This window comes from Colias eurytheme, chromosome 14, assembly GCF_061535395.1.
Source record: "Colias eurytheme isolate Ceu_HAF_F1 chromosome 14, ilColEury1 Martin Lab GWU primary, whole genome shotgun sequence".
Classification (NCBI taxonomy): domain Eukaryota; kingdom Metazoa; phylum Arthropoda; class Insecta; order Lepidoptera; family Pieridae; genus Colias; species Colias eurytheme.
In genome coordinates, this window is record NC_142993.1 from 6034808 (window position 1) to 6055880 (window position 21073).

The window sequence follows — 21073 nt, forward strand, 5'->3', positions numbered from 1 at the left end:
AATATTATTGTAAAACGCTATATTATATGTTTAGCGATTTTACGCACGGTTATACATTATGTAATTAAATAATAATTTAGATTACCTTATAAAAAAGTCAATCTATTTTATTTGATCGTTCGATCTGATACCTAAGTAGATACGTAACTATATACTCATAACCCGTACTGGATTAACAATTGACCTATATAGTCCCCCCACTGGGATCACTGGTCTTCGCACATCCTGTTTAGTTCAGCCATTATTTGGGGTCAATTGTATTTAATTTATTTATAAAAAATAATATCATAACAACCGACTACACTAGATGAAGTAGATTAGACTCTTGTTAAGGTTTCGTTCACGGTTTTTTAAGTAATAATAAAGATGTGTTTGAGTTTAAACAGATGGTTTTTACATAGGTATAAAATAAGTAAAATAAGTAAATAAGTAAGTATAAGTTTACGCGATATAAGTTTTAAACATTAATGGATTATTTAACCGAGAGTTTTCTAGAGGCTTCTATAAAATAAACAAAAGCAAAAAACCGTGAAGTATCGCTAAGTGGCTATCGAAGCGTTGCTTAATAACTCTTTTCTGAATAATGGCTTAATGGGAGGTAAATTACGCTTAATCAGTTGCGTGTAGTTATTAACTGGCCATTACCGTAATCGAAATGAACAAGAATAACAGCTTTTAAAGAACGTAACGATAATTATCGTAAAATTCGAGAATGTTCGTGCTCATTTACTTATATTCAAGCACTATTCAAGGTTAAAAATCGAATAAAATTCATTTCACGCAGTGTTTTTCGTGGTGGTTGAGTCACGTTTCAGATAATTCAAGTTGCTTTTTATTATAACAAAGGAGAAAGTTTTCAACGTTTATCTGTAACTTTATAATTGAATTAGAATAAAAATTGTTTGTAAAAAATTCTGTAACTGAAAAACAGTTTTTACATTGCTAGATTCGTTACGATAAATTGTGGGGTATTGTAATGATTTATTTTTACATATTTCTCTAGGTATACCTACTGGTTACTCTATTTAACTTCTAGATAGTTTTATCTGTTACATTTAAGGCCACGATGTCTAACCTCGACACATTTACCTTTCCAATGCCGACACATCTCAAAGTCTGTGGGGATAGAAGATCCAATAAGATAGTGAGAGGGAAAATCAACATAGGTGTTACAACATTGACGTCCATTTGACTCACCATTTCAAGGAATTAAGAAACCCCAAAGATGTGTTTATTTATTTATTTATTTATAATACTTCATTGTACAAACATGAATGGACAAAGCAGAAAAAAAAGAACAAAATTACAAAGGCATCATTTGTACAAAAGGCGGCCTTATTGCTGAACAGCTTATGTGTTGTACGCTTTTAAAACTACTGGTATCAATAAAGTCAATATTTTAATTATAATACAATGTATTATCATTCCTTTTGTGTAGTAGCGTTCTATAAAAAGATGTCAAGTGAAACCGCGTTCACAGTAGTGGAACTTGTAATTTTCAAGGAAGTGAAATAGTGCGCAATTTACAATGCTGTAGACCGCAAAATACTTCTGGCCACCGGGACTCATAGTATATGACGTAGTTATTCGAGCGAAACTTTCTGATCTGGGATTTGAAAGCTCTAGAGCATATTTGTAGTTACATACGTATCGCCTAAATTCCCTAACCTCGAGACAGAGTTAGTTTATTTCGATTACATATATATAATATTGTATATGTGATTCTCAGAACTAATTAGTTTAAAATTTTAATGCACTCTACAGTTAGACTGTAGTATTTATTACCTAATCCTGTATTTCTTATCGGATGTAAGCCAGATAAATATAAAGAGAATATTAATAGTTATAACATTTAAAAATAAACGATACGTACTAGTTACTTAGTAAAATACTGTGTTACATGTTATGTTAACACATCTATTAAAGGAATAAAGGACTTCATTATTCCTATATAAAAAATATCTATCAGAAAAATACAAATTTCTCTCGCTAACATAGGTACTATAAAATATATAGTAGGATCCCAAAATTCTCCAGCTGGTATTAAATTCGCGTCGCTGTGCGTATTTGAATGGGACATGATCTTACAAACAAATTTATTCAGAAAAACTCTTATAGTTCACGAAGATTAAACCTAAAGCCGTGAATAAGGGATTTAGAGCGAAATGAGCCACCTCTCCGAGTTCCTTTTAACAGCTAATCCCGTTATCGGATCTAAATGTTCATTTATCTTGCCTAGTCGGCATTGCCCAACGTATGTTAGAGCTGCTTTTTTATTATCTACCCTCAAAAATAAAATTCCGATCTTATTCCTGTAAGAACTTCGCGATAAATCTGGGATCCTTTATCTTATACTAATTTGCGCGACCTAAATTCTTTGTTACTTACCCTTTAAATAAATGGTTTTAATTAGATCATTTTATTCAGGGTCCTGTTGATTCTTAAGTTCTATGTATTAAAATGGATATTTAGTTATATTAATGAATAGACAATGACTTTAATAAATAATAAGGAGCTATCTCATTACTATTCAATAATGTTTTCACCAAAACTTTGAAGGTTTCGGCGGAAAATTTATCTGTTTGTAATTTGTTTGATGTTCTTCCAAGTAAATAATAATTATTGTTTATAAATATTTAAATAAAATTCGGTAAGTTCCGTGAATACTTTCCTCCGCAAGAACACCTGTTTTTATGAAAAAGTAAAATACAAGGTACTTTAGAACCTTCTAGGATCCTATATAATTATTACTTTAATATACTGAACAGAAAACAATTAATGATAATTAATAACAATTGCATTAACCGTCTACACTTGTACTTATATAGCAAAGCAAAAAAATGTTCCGTAAAAATGTTTCTCTCAATATCCGCAACATTATAAACATTAGAAAGTTTCTTAATTAAACAACTTCATTCACCCCGTAATAGAAGAAATATGAAAATCACAAGGTAATTTATAAGTTTCCAACGCACATATTACTAAAGTTGGCCTTACTGCATACTTAAATAAAGTTGTTCGTACGGCTTCCCTACAATGGTAGTTCACAACAATAACAGGGCTTGATACTGGCTCTATAAACTAGTCTTTTCTTTTTTCCTCGTTTTGTAATGATTAACCTCGATCTCACAATTATGAAAGCAATCAACATCAATACGAAACGCTCGTGCGGGAATTGTTCCAGCTTATTTTTAGATCTACGAACTAATGCGGTCTAATCGTTTTAGGGTGGGTTCTTAGAAATTATTTTTTACCGTCTATATTTAGAGGAAAGAACATTTTACGAACATAAGCACTTTTTCCCCTAAGGCTTATGATACACCTACACAGTAAAGGGCACCCAATATTATATTTATGAGATAATAATTAGAAAAAAATATTCAATATCATAAAATTATAATTTGTATAATTTTTTTCGTAAAACCTTTTGAATTCCATAAGAAATTAATGTACCCAAAAGAAATTCTATAAGTATAATGATTCATTTCAAAATTAACGTTTATACATATTTGATTCCATTTTGCCGTGTAAAATTAATTTCTCCTTACCTTAATTAACAAAATATTACTAACAAAACGGAAATTCATACATTGCGCAAAGATACACACATTAAACGTACTAACTGTTTCCTAATTACGTATCTACTAAAATAAAACACATGTTTGCGAAGTAAGCAGATGTTTTATTTAATTAAGTTTCCGCTTCAAAACTATAAATCAGCCCGTGAACTTTATGAACGAGCGGGAATAAACATACACTTATGAAAATCATAAATATACCGAGTTTATGTCAAGTTGAGATAATATTTTTAAAGTGCTGTTTTTCATTTCACACATATTTGTTTTATTTTTTATTTATCAAAAGGTGTTCAAAGTGAAGCATTCTCTAAGCGCTCTTTTGAAATTATTGAAGTATATTTTTTATACGTAGCCATAACTATTTATTCTTTTTTTAGTGTTAATACAAAGTTAATTTTGTCATCTGATTTCTGATCTGGATCAAGGAAGTAGATACCGTCTTACTACATTTACCTTACAGAATATTCTACAACTTTAATGCACACGCTACACACGATGCACTAAAAATATGTAATTACACATCAAGCATTCTTCTTTTTTCGTAGCCATATTAACAAATAAATAAGTAAAATAATTATCAATGGTACAATTTTTAAAATTCCGTATCGCATTTCTGACTATTCACCTCTCCACTAACTTTTAAATATCTTACTGAAAAATTCAAGAACACAAAACAAAGAACATACTTTCTATGAAATTTTATGCACCAGTCTAAAAAATACCTACAATACCTATAGGTGAATCTGCTGTCTCTAGATAGTAAGGTTGCCATTGTCCTAACTCAATTTCTTCTTGCATTTGTCGTCACGAAAAACGTCGACTGAAAACTCATCGAACAACACGTAGTACAAAAAAGCTTCTAGGAAAATGTTCATTTAAAATCGCCGTCCACCTGTTTATTCCAGAATCTGAAAATATACAAGGACTAAAAGTTTATTCATGCTTAGAAATTCGAGTCAAGTGAAATGGAATTTATTATTAGAATAAAGATGGTCCATTGGCGGGATAACTTTGAGATTGAGCATTCACAAGAGAAGTCTTAAGAGATTGAAATTCAATGAGCCTTTACGCTTTCTATTGCGCCAGCAGTGGACTGGATCTCATTATCATATTTGTTGGCATTTCTTTTAATATAGATTACACATGATGTTCCCACAGAGGTTCTGAACACTTTATATTCTGAATCAATTTACATTCACTTAATATTGTTATTTTAACAGAATGCAATTGGAATAGTTATTTTAAAATTTGGAATAACGAACTTAAAAACAACGTGCAAAAATTACAATCGGTGAGCTACATCGAAGCAACTGAACAATAAAGTTTTTATTTCATACAAAAATGAAGTAGTTATCAATACAGGGCTTTAATTAAAATTACAGTGGAACTTGCAATTGTCACGTTCAGGTTTAAAAACCTTTTCATACAAACATTGGGTTAATACAAGCTTTAATTAAACAAAATATTGTGGAACTTCTGATATAGATAATTGTAAAGGATGATGTTATTTGTATTCGTGCTTTTTAAAGTAATTTAATTTTTATGCGTGTTTTTATTGCTAAAAAAATTAGCTTAATTATAAGCTTTTTATTAAATTAATTAATTAAAGAGAAAGAATAATACATTAACAATATTTCAGATGATCGTAAAAAGAGTAGTATATTGTAACATTCGAATGTATTAGAAAAAAATATAATTGAACAACTATTAGAGCAGATTTGTAAACTGTTTGAATATACTATGACTTTTAAAATTTCAGAATTGATTCACGCTTTTAGGTAGATTCAATTTATGCTGATAAAATGTAGGTCAAAAAGATATCTCAGAAATTGAACTTATTTTCTTGATATTGTGTGGCTCCTGACACGAAAAGTATGTGGGAACTTAATGAAATTTTGTGTTCAAGCTGGAACGGTCGATTACGCTATTTATTCAGGTAAAACAAGGAAGCTATTTTCTTTGTGTATTCTCCAAGTGGTAAATGTAAGCAGTAAATTTAACCATACAATAACTCTTTAATTCTGCTTATTCAATGATGTGGATGTGAATTGCAGAGCTGAAACCAGTCCGGTTTGGAGGCAAACCGAGCTATAGTGGCATTTACGTGAAATACTAGGGAATGCGTTATTTATTTGTGAGTTCCGATTCATATTGAATCCTTGCATTTACCTTTTATAAACAATTGCAGAAGAGGTATAAAGTAGTAAATTAATACTGATTATTTGAGCTGCATTAAATAATAAAGGCATATGCTGCATTAAATAATTATTTGGTGTTGTAGTTAACGTGATTGAGTACGAGTGTAAAAAGTACCTGTACATGCAAAACATTTAAAAGCACACGTGTATTTTCCAGCAATTATAGCAATTGCAACAAACTGCTGAAGCGCTTGACGATTTATCAAAGCGTTCGCTAATGTTATACTGTTTGGTCTTATTAGCCGTAAATTGGCAACAAAGCGATTATTCCCGCTGTACAGTGTAATGTAAAACTACCACAACCGCACTTATCCTGCCCATAAGTCCCGATGTCTGTTGCAATTCTCATTTGTTTTAACTCAGCCCTCGATAATTCGCTCGGCTGACGGTGTGCAAGCTAACATTGGATAGTTGGAAACTTTAAATGGTAATGAATCTAGCGATGTGTTATGAAATAATAAGAAAAGAGAAGAAGTATATACCCAAATTATTTATTGGTAAACCTTCGTTGGAAAAACCACACGTCAAATTTCTAATGACAATAAGTGAAGCATTTAAATTAAAACTTAAAGATTAACAGATGGTAGTGAAGAAGAACCTGTTTTCCAAGTAACAGTACTTTTAGCGAAAACACATTAAGGATTAAGGCTACAGAACATGGCCAAATACGTAGTACCTATATGGTGACACATATCATTATTCTCTTTGGTTCTACGACACGCCGCGGCCGGTTACATTACGCTTAGTAAGTTTTCCTTCACTGATTGGAGTAGTGCTGATGTAATAGCACTGAATTATGGTCTAGATATAAATGAAAATTCTCCTGTGTTTGATACAAAACGTAACGCCTTACATTTCCAAATGTTTATTTCATATCTGTTACGACGCTTATTACATAAAACGTAAATACGATTTTTGCTGGTAGAAAAATTACTAAATTTGAATATGTAATCTACGGGATAGTACAAATGGTCGGTAGGATCATATCAAACTTTGCTATGTCACGTATTACCCATACGAATTCTACGATCCTTGCAATGACTATTGGTTTAGCAACAGATGTGACATTTCATTTTAAGCGCCAAATGGAGATGATTACACTCGTTTCAAGCGACCCAGATTTTAGAAGTGCTTATGGCAATGGGTACATACTATCTGCGCTTGCATATAGACAATGTATGTTATTTAATAAAAAAGTTTAGTAGCAATGGCGACAAATTTATACCAACTTTTATTGGTCAATTATAACTGCAAGTTTACTTGGCGCAATGATCCCATATTTGAGAAATATAATTTTCTTCTTTGCATTTTGTTAATATCTATTTAAACTATTTAATAAACCGAATTAGGGAAGTTGCAAACAATTGGACTGGACGGACAATAAAAACCTAAAATAATGACCTCGATACGCGCTTCAATTAAAAAACTTAAAATCAATATTGATCGAACACTACAATATACGAATAACTCACGATGAAGGCATATTGGTCAAACAGCAGAGCACTCAATGCCTTCGCTTCAATTTTTCGGAAGCGGAGTGAAGTATAGCTCCAACTTCTGTGATGTATTTTAAAGCCAAACTTTTGAAAGTTCTGCGGCTGCTTTCCGTTCGAGTATGATGCTTATCACCATAACTTTTATTTTCGCTTCTTGAGCAATATGTCTGGTTCGTGTATAATGAAATTGGTTTTTATGTTGGAGACGTTATTTTTGGATGTTTATTTATAGTCGAAAGTATAAAGTTTTGTTAATTAATTAGCTACTAAAACAATGGCTAATAAAAACACTTTAATCAATATTGTATTGATTTTTCATAAAATACTGATGAAAATGCATGTACAATTTTGTATTGAGTCCTAATTTAAGTGTAAATTTAAGTAATTTGATATAATTTGTGTAGTACAACCAAGCAAGTACTTAGCCTTAATACGAGCGTAGCCTAACTGTTGGCGGGCGTGTAATCAGTGAAATAAAATGGAATGAGGGTGGAACAATCACGGAATATGACCCTGAAGTAATACTATTACTCGAAATGTCTCACAATGGTAATCTTATCGCGGTATATCAGTGAAAAATATATTTGTTTGGCGCCAATTTATAGTTGGTTAGTTTGGTTTGTTACAGTTTACGATAGGAGTCATGAGTGCAATTTTAACAGTAGTACTTAAAAAGATTATTATTACTTATTATTTACCATTCTTCACAATAGTTGAGCTTCCCAAGTAGTGTCTTTTTTAATCCTTTCTTTCTGATAGCATTACGAGATGTAGTTTTAAACTGATCAGAGTTTTCTTATCGTATTTTTTATTACTGTGTTTGTGTTGTTTCATGAAAAATTACGTTAGAAATTTCTCATACAATATTGTAGGTCGTAAAGCCTATTTAGCTCGCTCATAATCAATTCCGGCAAATCCCATCTTATTGGGAGCTTATTTCATAAAATAATCTACTTTCCAATTTCATGTGATTAGCTTTAATGGTTTCAGCTCGATGTTTAAGTCAATTAGGGAGTTTTCGATTTATGGAAGCATATTGTATTGAAAAAAATACACAATTTAACGGGTACATTTTCTTCCGTTATAAAAATTGTATGGATATAGGTTATATTTTTTAAATTTAATGGCAAACAGTTCTATGGATGCCATTTTTAGATATGCTCGGAACCAGAGTTTTTTAAAGATAGAATACTTTTTCGTTTGAAATATATTGCAATATAGTGTACAATAAAAGATAAATTCGCGTTTTACAGCACAGTGTGGTCCAGTCAGAGGAATGTACTATATCTGTCTGTTTAAAATAAATGTTTCTTTGTTTGTCCAGAACTCATTTATTTTCTATGTATTCAGTAATACTGTATGTTAAACATATAAGTTATTGATGTTTCTGAATCTGATCAAACAAATACTGAGTGAATATAAAGTAACCTACCTATATTTATTTTATCATGTAATTAGTCGTAGATCGTATTTAAATGATAAAAGTAAACAAATTTAAATCCAACTCATTTATTTTAGCAACATTTTAAATACCTAAGTATGTATTTTATACATTTAATTATTCTAAAGAGCCCTTTATATTTTCCTAGCTATTTTTCGTTATTTAGGACCTAGGCTCTATTTAACTCTTATCCTTCCCGAAACAATGATTAAGATACTCAAATGTTTAATCAAACAAATTGAAAAGAAATGCTAATAAATTAAACAATTCACTACAATTAAAACTTAAGTCCGTTTGCTCGTGGCTAAAAAATTTGTTTTCTTTCTGTAATAACTGTTTCTTATTTACTTTCTTATCATCTTATTTCCATAATAAAGGAGACTTGAGAGTTATTGGTCGCTAACCTTCAAGCTGTTTTCAATTTACACTTAGACGAGCGTAATGTTTGTAACATTACTGTTTACGAGCTTAATAACAATGAAATGAATATAAGGGAAATTACTTAAATATAAAGGAAAATGATCCGCGAAGCTTATATTTTGATGGGTTATTTTGCATGCCAGTTACGCCTCTATTTTCTAATTTTGTGTTACTCTGAAGATATTAAAATGTTATCTTGAAATTGTAAGCGTTCTTTGTTTAAAGAAAACACGTATTACTTACTGAAAATTAAGATCAAATGTTGTCTCATTTATTACGATGAAGCTCACTACTTATATCAGTGTATTTTTTTGTTGAGTTCAGTATTTAATTTCTTTTTAGATTCATTATAATTATAGATGAGCTCCAGTTACGTATGTGCTACCGTAAAACAGACAGATCTAATTTTACTAGTCTCTTCTATTTAGTTTTTCCTGTGTAAAACTAAAATAAAACAAGAGTTGCAAGTAATGAAAAAGTAGCGCAATTTAAATAGGTTTCCTGAAACTCATCTTTGTGGACTAATTCTATTAAGGTTTTTGTTAACTTAGTTCTTCTCTGTTAAATATTTTGTGTTCATTACAATGTAAGCAGCTTGAGATAGTTCTCAATGAATGGTCGAAATTGTTTGTAAGAATTTTATAGGAATGTTTGAAACTGAAACGAGACAGCATCTCAAACTCTTATATTTGAGACTGCTTTTCCGGGGTAATTAATGCTTAGTTCAGAACTTCGCGGCTTCTTTCTTACGAAAATTTTAAAATATCTCGATTCAAAAGTTACAAGATGGGAAGAGTCATTAAAAATCTAGAAGTATTTTATGATGCAACGACTCCTATTTATTTTTGTTTGATGTGTATTCTGACCGTTATATTCTAGCTGTGTTTTAGTTTGGATTAAGTTCTTGATAAATAATGTATACCTACTTAAAATAAAAAACACTTTATTTGCACACACAAAACATAACAAAATCAAACAATAATAATATACACTGGAGCGGTACAAATAGGCGGCCTTATCGCTAAAAAGCGATATCTTCCAGGCAACCTTAGGATATAGGAAAAGTTAGAAGAAAATGAACAATTGGATAGTAGAAGGAGCATAGCGAAGCATTATAAAAAGTGCAAATAAAAGTAGGAAATGGTTACATAAATACAAATATTAATACATATAAATATAATATATATTATATATATAGCGAATAAAGAAAAATAAAGAAAATAACAGGATATAAGTAAGTAAGATAGATAAGAACGTATGAAACATTTAAACGTTAGTTGTGAAGATAATGCTGTTTGACCAGATACTTGAAAGAGCTGATAGATTGAGCTTTCCTGATGTTTAACGGGAGCGAGTTCCACAACCTTACAGCTTGCACGGTAAAGAAAGCATCGTAAAAACGAGTTTTGTGAGCGGGCATGCGAAGCGTAAGGTTGTCCAAGGAGCGTAGATCGAGTTCATGGGAAGAGCCCAAGAACACGAATCTATTTTTAAGGTAGGATGGGGATCTAGGATCAAAAAGGATATTGTACAGGAGGGAAAGGATGTGAGTATTCCGGCGAAGTCGGATGGGCAGCCAATTGAGTTTCGAGCGATATTCTGAGATATGATCATATTTGCGCAAGTCAAAGATGAATCTGATACTTACCTCGTGTAGGATAAATATTTTATGTATAAATGATAGAGTAGCAGTTTCGGTGCAAGGTATTTTAATTCTTAATGAATGTATGCTATCTTACAGAATTTTGATGCAGATTCATTGGTTTTTCTTAAGTTTAGTAAAAATGTAAAAGTATGACTGTTCTTTTGAAAATTTTTACTGAAGAAAATTTTGAAATTTGTGAACTTGGTAGATGCTCAGTTTCTACTTGATGTATTTAAGAGAATAGGTATTTCGGATTAGTACAAAATCAACAATTCTCTGGATATATATCGTAGTGTGAAAATATTATATACTTTACATATTTTTCTTAGAATATGAACTTAAACTATAATTTTAATTATTGGAATTTCTTCCTGAACTTTTATAATGACCAACAGTTCTTCGAATAAGAGCAATTAAATAAAATGCATTCTAGACATTTCATGAAGTCGATGGAACATTCCATATCGATCTAAAAAGCTGTCTTTTTTCATTAGAAGAGTCTTGGTTAAGGTTCCGTATGAGATTTTTTTCTTAATAAGATAGAGTAAATACAATTTTTTTTGCCTACTAAGGTGATATTCTTCATTAGCATATTTTTTTATCTAAAACTTACTGTTCCAGCATGACGGAAATGAATTAGACATAATATAATATTATAATGCTTGATGGATTTTAGCTATAAAGTGACTAAGTAAGAGTTAGTAGTTAGTATTTATTATTTTAAAGATACAATATTTACAAAATGGACATAAAATTTAGGTGTTGTTTTGTTGCCTACACACTTTGTAATAAACGTTTTGTTTCAAAATAAAATATAACATTGATTCATAAACTTAAACTGTGGCAAGTACGCGTCATATTCAGTTGACTCTTTGTTGCCAAATTAACAGGCTTGTTTTGGCTGCATTCAATTCAACAAGACTGTTTCACCCCCATCCGAGATCTTGCTTAGCCTTTAGAGATACGTTTAATCGCCTAGCATCGTCTTACGTTAGGTATCAACGCTTCTTACGTATTGGAAATGCACTTTATGGTGACATGAATGTAATATAATTCTACTCTCTACACTAGATTCCGGGTATGCAGCAAGAACATGATCGTCAAGTGTTGCTATACAGATATTATATTGGTATGTAGTTTCACATGTTAACTGTTATCCTTACTAAAATTATTATTGCGAAAGTGTGTTTCTTTGTTTGTCCTTTGTCACAATGCAACTGAAGGATTTTGGAGGCTAGAGGCGACATAGGCTATTTTTAACGCGGTGCAATCTTATTCCCGTGTGAATTTTCTCTGACAATGCGGTCGAAGCAGCGGGTGGAAAGCTATCTATATACTTCATAAAATATATCAATTTCAAATTCATCTGTTTTATAAAAATATTTGAATTCCCGATAAGGTTACGGGCAAGGATACAACGTATAATGATGTGGTATTATAATACATTAATAGGTGACGTGTTACCCGTCGGAAAAATATCGTAATCGCTGTCATTTTATTGATGGATGAGCGATTATCTTGCTAGCCCATTCCGGCACCATCCTGTTTAACCCGGAACAAAAATTTATATAAACATAGCCTTTATCAGTCAGGAACAATGTAGCTTTCGGGTGGTGAAGTAATTTTCAAATTTTGTTCAGTAGTTCCAGTATTTTCTGGAAATAAACTATTGAACAAATTACAAAACCTTACGCAATATTGGTATGGATAGCAAAACGTAGAGATAATCTGGAATATACATTCCAAAAGTATGAACAATTTACTACAATATTAATTGGGCCAAATGTGTAAACGCAATACCATATGTGAAGAATTACGGGTGTATGTTAACAAGGTTACGAATAACCCGAGTAATTAATCAGGTAAGGAAGCTCAAAAGTTTCCATTTATCCAGCGGATAATCCCTTTTGAAAATTCATTAATGGAATCTTCATTGTTTGCGAGATTTTAATGAAAATCGCTGAGTGAGATGGATATTCGACCGCACCTACATGTTTATGTTCACGGTAATGTACCTAATATGATTAACTCGACCAGTTATTTATGAAACATTTCTTTAGAAGTTATTGAAGTAATTCATTAACAGTCATGTATAAAATAAGATGTTTATAAATTTATAAATTTAGATGTTTATTCAAAGCTAAGTATATTATTCCATTGATGCCAAATTTATGTCCATAAATGTGTTTGAACACGTGTGTCGCTTTCCATTACGATATTCAAAAGTCGTAATATAAAACCGAAAATAGTTCTATAGCATTTTTGTGTTGGTTTTATGTGAATATTATACAGTTTTCGCGAAAATAAAATTTGAAAGGGGCAAAGTAAAGGATTAAATTTAGTTTGGGGAACTGTTATCGTGCGATAACACGGGAGAGCTGCGGGCGGAAAACTTGAATTTTGTAAGCGTAGGCAAATAGGCGGTAAGCCTAATTGGCCCTCTACACAATGGGCAGCGTTGGCCCAACAAATGATTGTCGATGTTTGTCGCCATTACGGCGATTACTATGAATAAACTATAATATGTACAATGAAAACCGATCACAGACATTTTGGCCCTCTACACTATCATGATTGCCTCTAATTGTCCAATGCTACCAATTGTGAAGAGAGCCCATTAAATAAACAGACAAATGTGATTATCAATAGAATAAACGAAGCTTTTATGTAAAAAAGAAAATATCTTTTTCGTTCTATTGGATGTTATCGAATTTAGCGCCGACGTTACAAATTGGGCTCTCCTAGGATTCGATATAAAGTTTGATTAGGAAACGGTATAGGCTTTGTCTATAACTTATATTTAAGGCTAAGATCTTTACTAGGAATGAATGCTTTAATTTATTTGGACATAAAATCTATACATAAATTAAGTAAGGTCTTTTCATTTTAACACATTATATATCGATATTTATTTATTTGCTTATTATTATTACCTTTCATTACACACATTTTATTGGAAAATTAAACATGCCTTTTGAAGTCAACAGATGAGGAAGAAATTCTTAATAAATTGAATGGTTCACAAGGACTTCCCGCTGTTCAAAACAAATTAAATTCATCTAATTAAACAAATTAAATTTGTTAAATAATTCAGTATGATTTAATAAAGTGGAAAGGTATTTTGTAATATATTGGATACTTAATGCATTTGTCTTTATAAATTAATTATTGCATAATATTGTGTTGACGCCTTGTGTGCAAAATTGTTTGTTGCACACACACGCAGGCTCGCGAGTGCTCATCGGCCGATCGCCCCCCCCCGGCCCCGCGCGCCTGATTCCGCAGTCCGCACTCTCAGCTCCGCGGCTCGTGCGAACGGTCGACACACGCATTAACTATTGTAATAATTGTTTGTACTTATAAAGACTTCTGTATGTAAATTGCCGAGCATAATTTTGTTATAAACCTTGAACTATCATTACGACTTATTATTTCATTATTTCACCGGCGACGAAGCCCTTAAGCCGCAACCAGCCTCTTCATTTTGGTCCTTCGAGCCGGATCAAAATCAGCAACTACAGAGGAAGGAATCGCGCACGTGGCAGCCATTTTGCGCCGGTGGAGACATACAGAGCTGAGAGTCACCAGATTTGGAAGCATCGAACTCGCACCTACTTCAATGGGATATTTGTGAGAACCGGGGAAGTGGCGTTATTGTGAGTTCGTTCCAATTTTTTCCATTAGGAATTTAATATTGAATCTTTCAGATTCATTTCAATTGAATCTCATTTGAATTATATCTCATTTTGCTTTTTACTTTCGCCTTTAGTGCGGATCTAAAAGCGTTACCAATTATTATCTATTGTTTGTTTCGTGCATTGATATATGCGGAAACCTCATTAAATCATTATCTACCAATTACATCGAGATTTAACTGCGGTTAATCTCATTTGAATTATATCTCATTTTGCTTTTTACTTTCGCCTTTAGTGCGGATCTAAAAGCCTTACCAATTATTATCTATTATTTGTTTCGTGCATTGATATATGCGGAAACCTCATTAAATCATTATCTACCAATTACATCGAGATTTAACTGCGGTTAATCTCATTTGAATAACATTAAATTAAAAACATTACCTAAAGATTATTTCTTTTCTTTCTCATTAATTTATAAAATTAATTGCAGCATTTTATTGCTATACAATCTCATAAAATCATTTTCTAGTTCTCAGGTTGTGTCGTCTGTACATAAACTGTTAAAAAACATATTTCATTAGAAACGTATTATAATTCATTGCTTTCGTTTTACAGTTGATCCATTGCGAATCACGCGCAGCGCAACGTGACTTGCATTCAGGTGGTAACGCGGCGGTAACCGATCGGTATAATTATACCGAATCACCCTCACTTCATATTCATAAATATAAGTATTTTCGTTTATTCATTTCATAATTATTTTTGCTGTTCTGTGTTTTTTGTGATTCATTAGTATCAGAGTTGTGTAATTTATTAATAGTTCAGGTAAATTAATACATTTTGTATCGTAAGTAGGTCAACTAAAATTATTGAATACAAAATGGATATTTCGGTTTTGAAAAAGCAACGTGGTACATGTAAACAGAAATTAACAAATTTTAAAAAATTTTTAGATCCTCTCGATGAGTGTAAATCATTAACTAGACTTCAAGCAAGTGAACTTAGTGTTCGTTTGTCAAGATTCGAAGAACTTTATACCGAATTTGATAACATTCAAACTAATATAGAACAATTATGTGATTCTTCAGACGAGGAACGCGAGGAGTTCGAGAGCAAGTATTTTAGTACTTTCGCGGTTGCCAAGGAGGCGCTGGCGCGGAGCGGCGAGAGCGCCCCAGGCGACGTCGACTTATCGGTCTCAGGTTCTAATTCTGTGCACGGAGGTAGGCCAAACCTTAAACTTCCTACTATCCACTTACCTAGCTTTTCGGGTCAGTATCAGGACTGGCTTGAATTTCATGACACATTTAGTTCACTCATACACTCAGATGAATCAATTAACGAAATTACAAAATTTCATTACCTACGCGCATCTCTAAAAGATAGTGCAGCTTTGATTATTCGAGCGCTAGATTTTTCAGCTGATAATTATAGTATTGCTTGGGATCTACTCTGTGATCGCTACAACAATAAGCGACTTCTTGTCAATAATCACATTCAGTCAATTTTTAATATCGAAATATTAACTAAAGAGTCATCCAAGGGTATGCGTAATATTATCGATAATGTAAATAGAAATCTTAGAGCACTAAAGACGCTGAATTTACCTACTGAACACTGGGATGCACTTATCATCTATATTTTGTCGAATAAATTAGATTCAGTTACAAGTCGCGAATGGGAAACGTACCGCAACACATTTAAAGACTTACCTACGCTAGAGAATCTCCTTACATTTCTTAAAAACCGGTCTGATTTACTAGAAACAATGGAGGAAGCCAGCGCTAAACGCCGGCACAGCGACGTCACACATTATCGTCAGAAATCATTAGTTGTCAATTCTTTATCTCCTCCTGCTACTAATAACAAACCACAATATGTTTGTTCGTTGTGCAAGCACAATCATCCAATATACCGTTGTCAGAAATTCAAGTCACTTTCATTAGAACACAGAATGCAAAAAGCTAAAGGCTTAAAATTATGTTTAAATTGTTTGCGTCAAGGGCACAATGCCAACGCATGTAAATTCGAATCTTGCCGTTTTTGTAACAATAGACTGAACAGCTTATTACATAGACACTTACCTTCGGGTGCGACGTCCTCAGCTCCCGATCAAAATGTTGTTCTATGCGCAGCGCCGCCGCTGGCGCAGCCCACACAGATGCAACCTGAAACAGAAACACCTAAAAATTATAATACAGAAGACAATATCGTCTTATCAGCAATTCATAATAATTGTGTCTTACTGTCCACTGCTTTAATCCAAGTGCAGGATAAGCATGGCCACAAACACACAGTGCGAGCCTTATTAGACAATGGTAGCACATCAAGCTTTATTACCGAGAATTTATTAACTAAACTTAACTTACCGACCGCTTCGACTTCGTCATTGGTTGAAGGGTTGAATTCTCAATCATCACAATTAACTAAACGATGTGAAGTTGTCATATCGTCGCTTATCAACTCATACACGCAGAATATTAATTGTTTTGTAGTGCCGCGAATTACTCAAAACTTACCCACTGTGTATATTAACTATAAATTATTAAATATACCAAAAAACATTACTTTAGCTGATCCTACATTCAATGTGCCGTCTCAAGTAGACATGCTGCTTGGAGCGGACATATTTTGGAGTGTTTTATGCTCAAAAAATATATATTTAGGCAAAAATATGCCCACATTAAGCCAGACCACGCTTGGTTGGTTAATATCAGGTCTAGTTCAGATACCTAATAATTTAAATACAGTCCACTGCAATCATATTACTTTGTTTCATGATAATCAACTTCACGATCTTGTTTCACAATTTTTTGAACATGAAACTGTACCTACTCATAAACAAATATCAAAAGAAGAAAAAGAATGTGAAGAACATTTTTCGAAAAATACATCACGGCTGCCTGACGGGCGGTTTGTTGTGACCATACCTTTGAAAGAATCTCCCACCAAACTGGGTGAATCATACGAGCGAGCTTTGTCTAGATTTTTATCATTAGAGCGTAGATTTAGTAAAGACCCGGTATTCAAAGAACAATATTGTAAATTTATTAAAGAATATATTACCTTAAATCACATGTACGAAAATAAAAATCCTGAAAAAGATATATACACTTACCTGTTGCCGCATCACGGTGTTTGTCGTGAAACCAGTTTATCTACCAAATTACGCGTTGTATTTGATGCCTCTGCGGTCACGACCTCTGGTCTGTCATTTAACAATATACAAAATATCGGTCCAACTGTTCAAGATGACCTCTATAGTATTTTAGTTAGAATGCGCCAACATAAATTTATTGCCACTGCAGACGTGGAAAAAATGTACCGCATGATCTATGTTCACGAAGATCAGCATCAGTTGCAACAGATATTATGGCGATTTGAGCCTTATGAACAAATAAAACAATATAAGTTAAAAACAGTAACATACGGTACGGCATCCGCGCCTTACCTTGCGACTAGATGTTTAAAACAACTTGGTTTAGAATGTCCCGATAAAGTTATTTCTGAAATTATTCAACGCGATTTTTATGTTGATGACCTCATCACTGGAGCATCATCTGAAAAAGAATTACTACAAATCTGTAAGGGAGTCATAAAGCAGTTACAATCGGGTCAATTTCATTTAAGAAAATGGTATTCAAACTGTCCTCATATCATTAATGAAATCGTTAATGAAAGTGTAAATGACGGATTACTTAACTTGAGTAACAACGAATATTCAAAAACATTGGGTCTCCTTTGGTCGTGCAAAGAAGACAAGTTAATGTTCGCAGTAAATATAAAAGAAAACAAACTCGTCAGTAAGCGTACTATTTTATCGATCATGTCACAAATCTTTGACCCATTAGGCATAATTAACCCATGCATACTTAACGCAAAAACTATTTTGCAAAAATTGTGGTCCTTAAAAATTACATGGGATGAAACCGTTCCTGCAGATATTGCAATTTGTTGGCAAAAATTCATTGATTCGTTACTATATATCAACTATATACGCGTTCCGAGATGCATTGTTTGCGATGACTCAGCGATCATTGAGCTCCATTCATTCAGTGACGCATCGAATTATGCGTATTCGGCTTGTGTTTACATTAAATCCGTTTCTTACAATAACAACGTTTCTGTTCACTTATTGACAGCGAAAAGTCGAGTCGCCCCATTGAAACAGACAACTGTACCGCGGCTAGAATTGTGCGGAGCACTTCTCGCTGCAAAATTAGTAGATAAAGTAAAATCATCGCTTAGATTACACATAAATAATTGTATTTATTGGTGTGATTCAACTATTGTGCTTGGTTGGATAAAATCTTCAAAAACTCATTTATTAAAGCCGTTTGTTTTTAATAGAATTCAAGAGATTCTTGACAGAAGCGAGTCATCTGCCTGGCGTTACGTACCCACCAGCGTTAACCCTGCCGATATAGGCTCACGAGGGCTAGACGCCAAACAATTAGAAACTTGTGCATTGTGGTGGACCGGGCCGGCATTCCTGGCGCAAGATGACTCATCATGGCCAACCCAACCAACAAGCTATAAGCAATCTGAATTACCAGAATTTAAGGTTCAATGTAACTTGTCGACTACTCAATTAGATCATATCACATATTATTCAAATTTGTTTAAACAATTCTCTAGTTTCAACCGATTACAACGTATTGTGGCTTACGCTCAAAGGTTCATTCATAATTATTGTAATAGGAAAAATAAGCGTAGTGGTCACCTAAAAATCCATGAACTTAATTCTGCTCTAAGCGCACTTTGCAGATTCGCACAGCGTGAACATTTTTCACAAGAATATACGTTATTAAAAAATAATAAAAAATTACCTATTAAAAATTCATTATGCAATTTAAATCCATTCTTTAACAAAGCTGACGGACTAATGCGAGTGGGAGGTAGACTTAATAACTCTTTTTATGATTTTGACACAAAACACCCCATATTGCTTTCATCAAAGCATCACCTCGCAGAACTCATATTCAGACAATATCATATTTGGCTGATGCACGCTGGCCCACAGTTGCTTTTGGCTACCTTGCGTCACAAATTTTGGGTTATTGGGGGCAGAAACTTGGCTCGCAAAACAGTTCAAAGATGTATTAAATGTTGTCGTTTTTCGGGAAGGATTATACAACCAATCATGGGCAATCTTCCCGAACAGCGCTTGCATGCTGAGTTTCCGTTCACCAACACTGCTGTTGACTACGCCGGACCGGTCATGATACTGAACCGTAAGGGAAGAGGAAGTAGAACCATGAAATCCTATCTTTGCATATTTGTGTGTTTAGCCGTCAAGGCCGTGCACATGGAACTTGTGACCGATCTGAGTAGTGAGTCATATTTAGCTGCATTAAATAGATTTATTGCTCGTAGGGGCAAACCAACAAACATTTTTTCTGATAATGGAACAAATTTTGTAGGCGCATGTAATGAATTATCCAAATTCCTTAAACAAAATTCTGATACTATTAAATCACAAACATCGAACATGTCAATTAACTTTAGATTTTCACCAGCTTATAGTCCACATTTTAACGGATTAGCTGAGGGTTCGGTTAAGTCATTTAAACACCACTTGAAGCGAGTAGTAGGTTGTACGAATTTAACTTATGAAGAAATGAATACGGTTCTTGTACAGATTGAGGCGATCTTGAACTCAAGACCCCTCACCCCTATTTCTTCAGATCCATCGGATCTTACAGCTCTCACACCATCGCATTTTTTAATTGGACGAACAATAACATTTCTGCCTACTCCCCAGGTCAAGGAAACTACTGCTGTGCACACTCTTTCACGATATATGAGAACACAGCAACTGAAAACCCATTTCTGGAATAGATTTCATAAAGAATACATTACAGAACTTCAAAAACGACAGAAATGGCGCAAAGATGGAGGACAGCTCAAACTTGGAGAAATGGTCGTAGTAAAAGATGAGCGACTGCATCCGAACCAGTGGCTTCTGGGACGAGTGACTCGCCTCCACCCCGGCTCCGACGGCGTGACCCGCGTAGCTGACGTCCTCACCTCTTCAGGGATACAACGACGGGCCTTTAACCGACTGTGTCCCCTACCCATCGAAGATCAGAACTCCGTTCCTGGGCCGGCAACATGTTGACGCCTTGTGTGCAAAATTGTTTGTTGCACACACACGCAGGCTCGCGAGTGCTCATCGGCCGATCGCCCCCCCCGGCCCCGCGCGCCTGATTCCGCAGTCCGCACTCTCAGCTCCGCGGCTCGTGCGAACGGTCGACACACGCATTAACTATTGTAATAATTGTTTGTACTTATAAAGACTTCTGTATGTAAATTGCCGAGCATAATTTTGTTATAAACCTTGAACTATCATTACGACTTATTATTTCATTATTTCACCGGCGACGAAGCCCTTAAGCCGCAACCAGCCTCTTCAATTGCGTTTTTTAAATGAATGCTTCTTTAAGGATTAAAGGTGTAAAACATTTTTAATATATTATTTTTAATATATTATAATGTGGTCACCGACTGTAAGGAATATGTGTGTATTAATTTCTTTATTAACAACATTTCGTGGTTATGTATTATCTCATTTCCGTAATTATATTCTAAATACCGTTATATGAAATATCGCATGAAATGTGAGCTTTCATTTGCACGAATAATTTCCTCATACGG

General features: G+C 33.5%; 2 protein-coding genes across 2 annotated transcripts in view; both read left to right on the forward strand.

Moving 5' to 3' along the window:
• Window positions 1-21073, forward strand: part of LOC149902919 (alkaline phosphatase-like) — an 88798-nt gene that overhangs the window by 21273 nt on the left and 46452 nt on the right. The gene's annotated exons all lie outside the window — the stretch shown is intronic.
• Window positions 15297-20537, forward strand: LOC149902920 (uncharacterized). Its single transcript, XM_090109702.1, has 3 exons — window positions 15297-18178; window positions 18767-18987; window positions 19291-20537. The coding sequence occupies exons 1-3, from the start codon at window positions 15297-15299 to the stop codon at window positions 20535-20537; spliced, it is 4350 nt and encodes a 1449-aa protein (XP_089965828.1).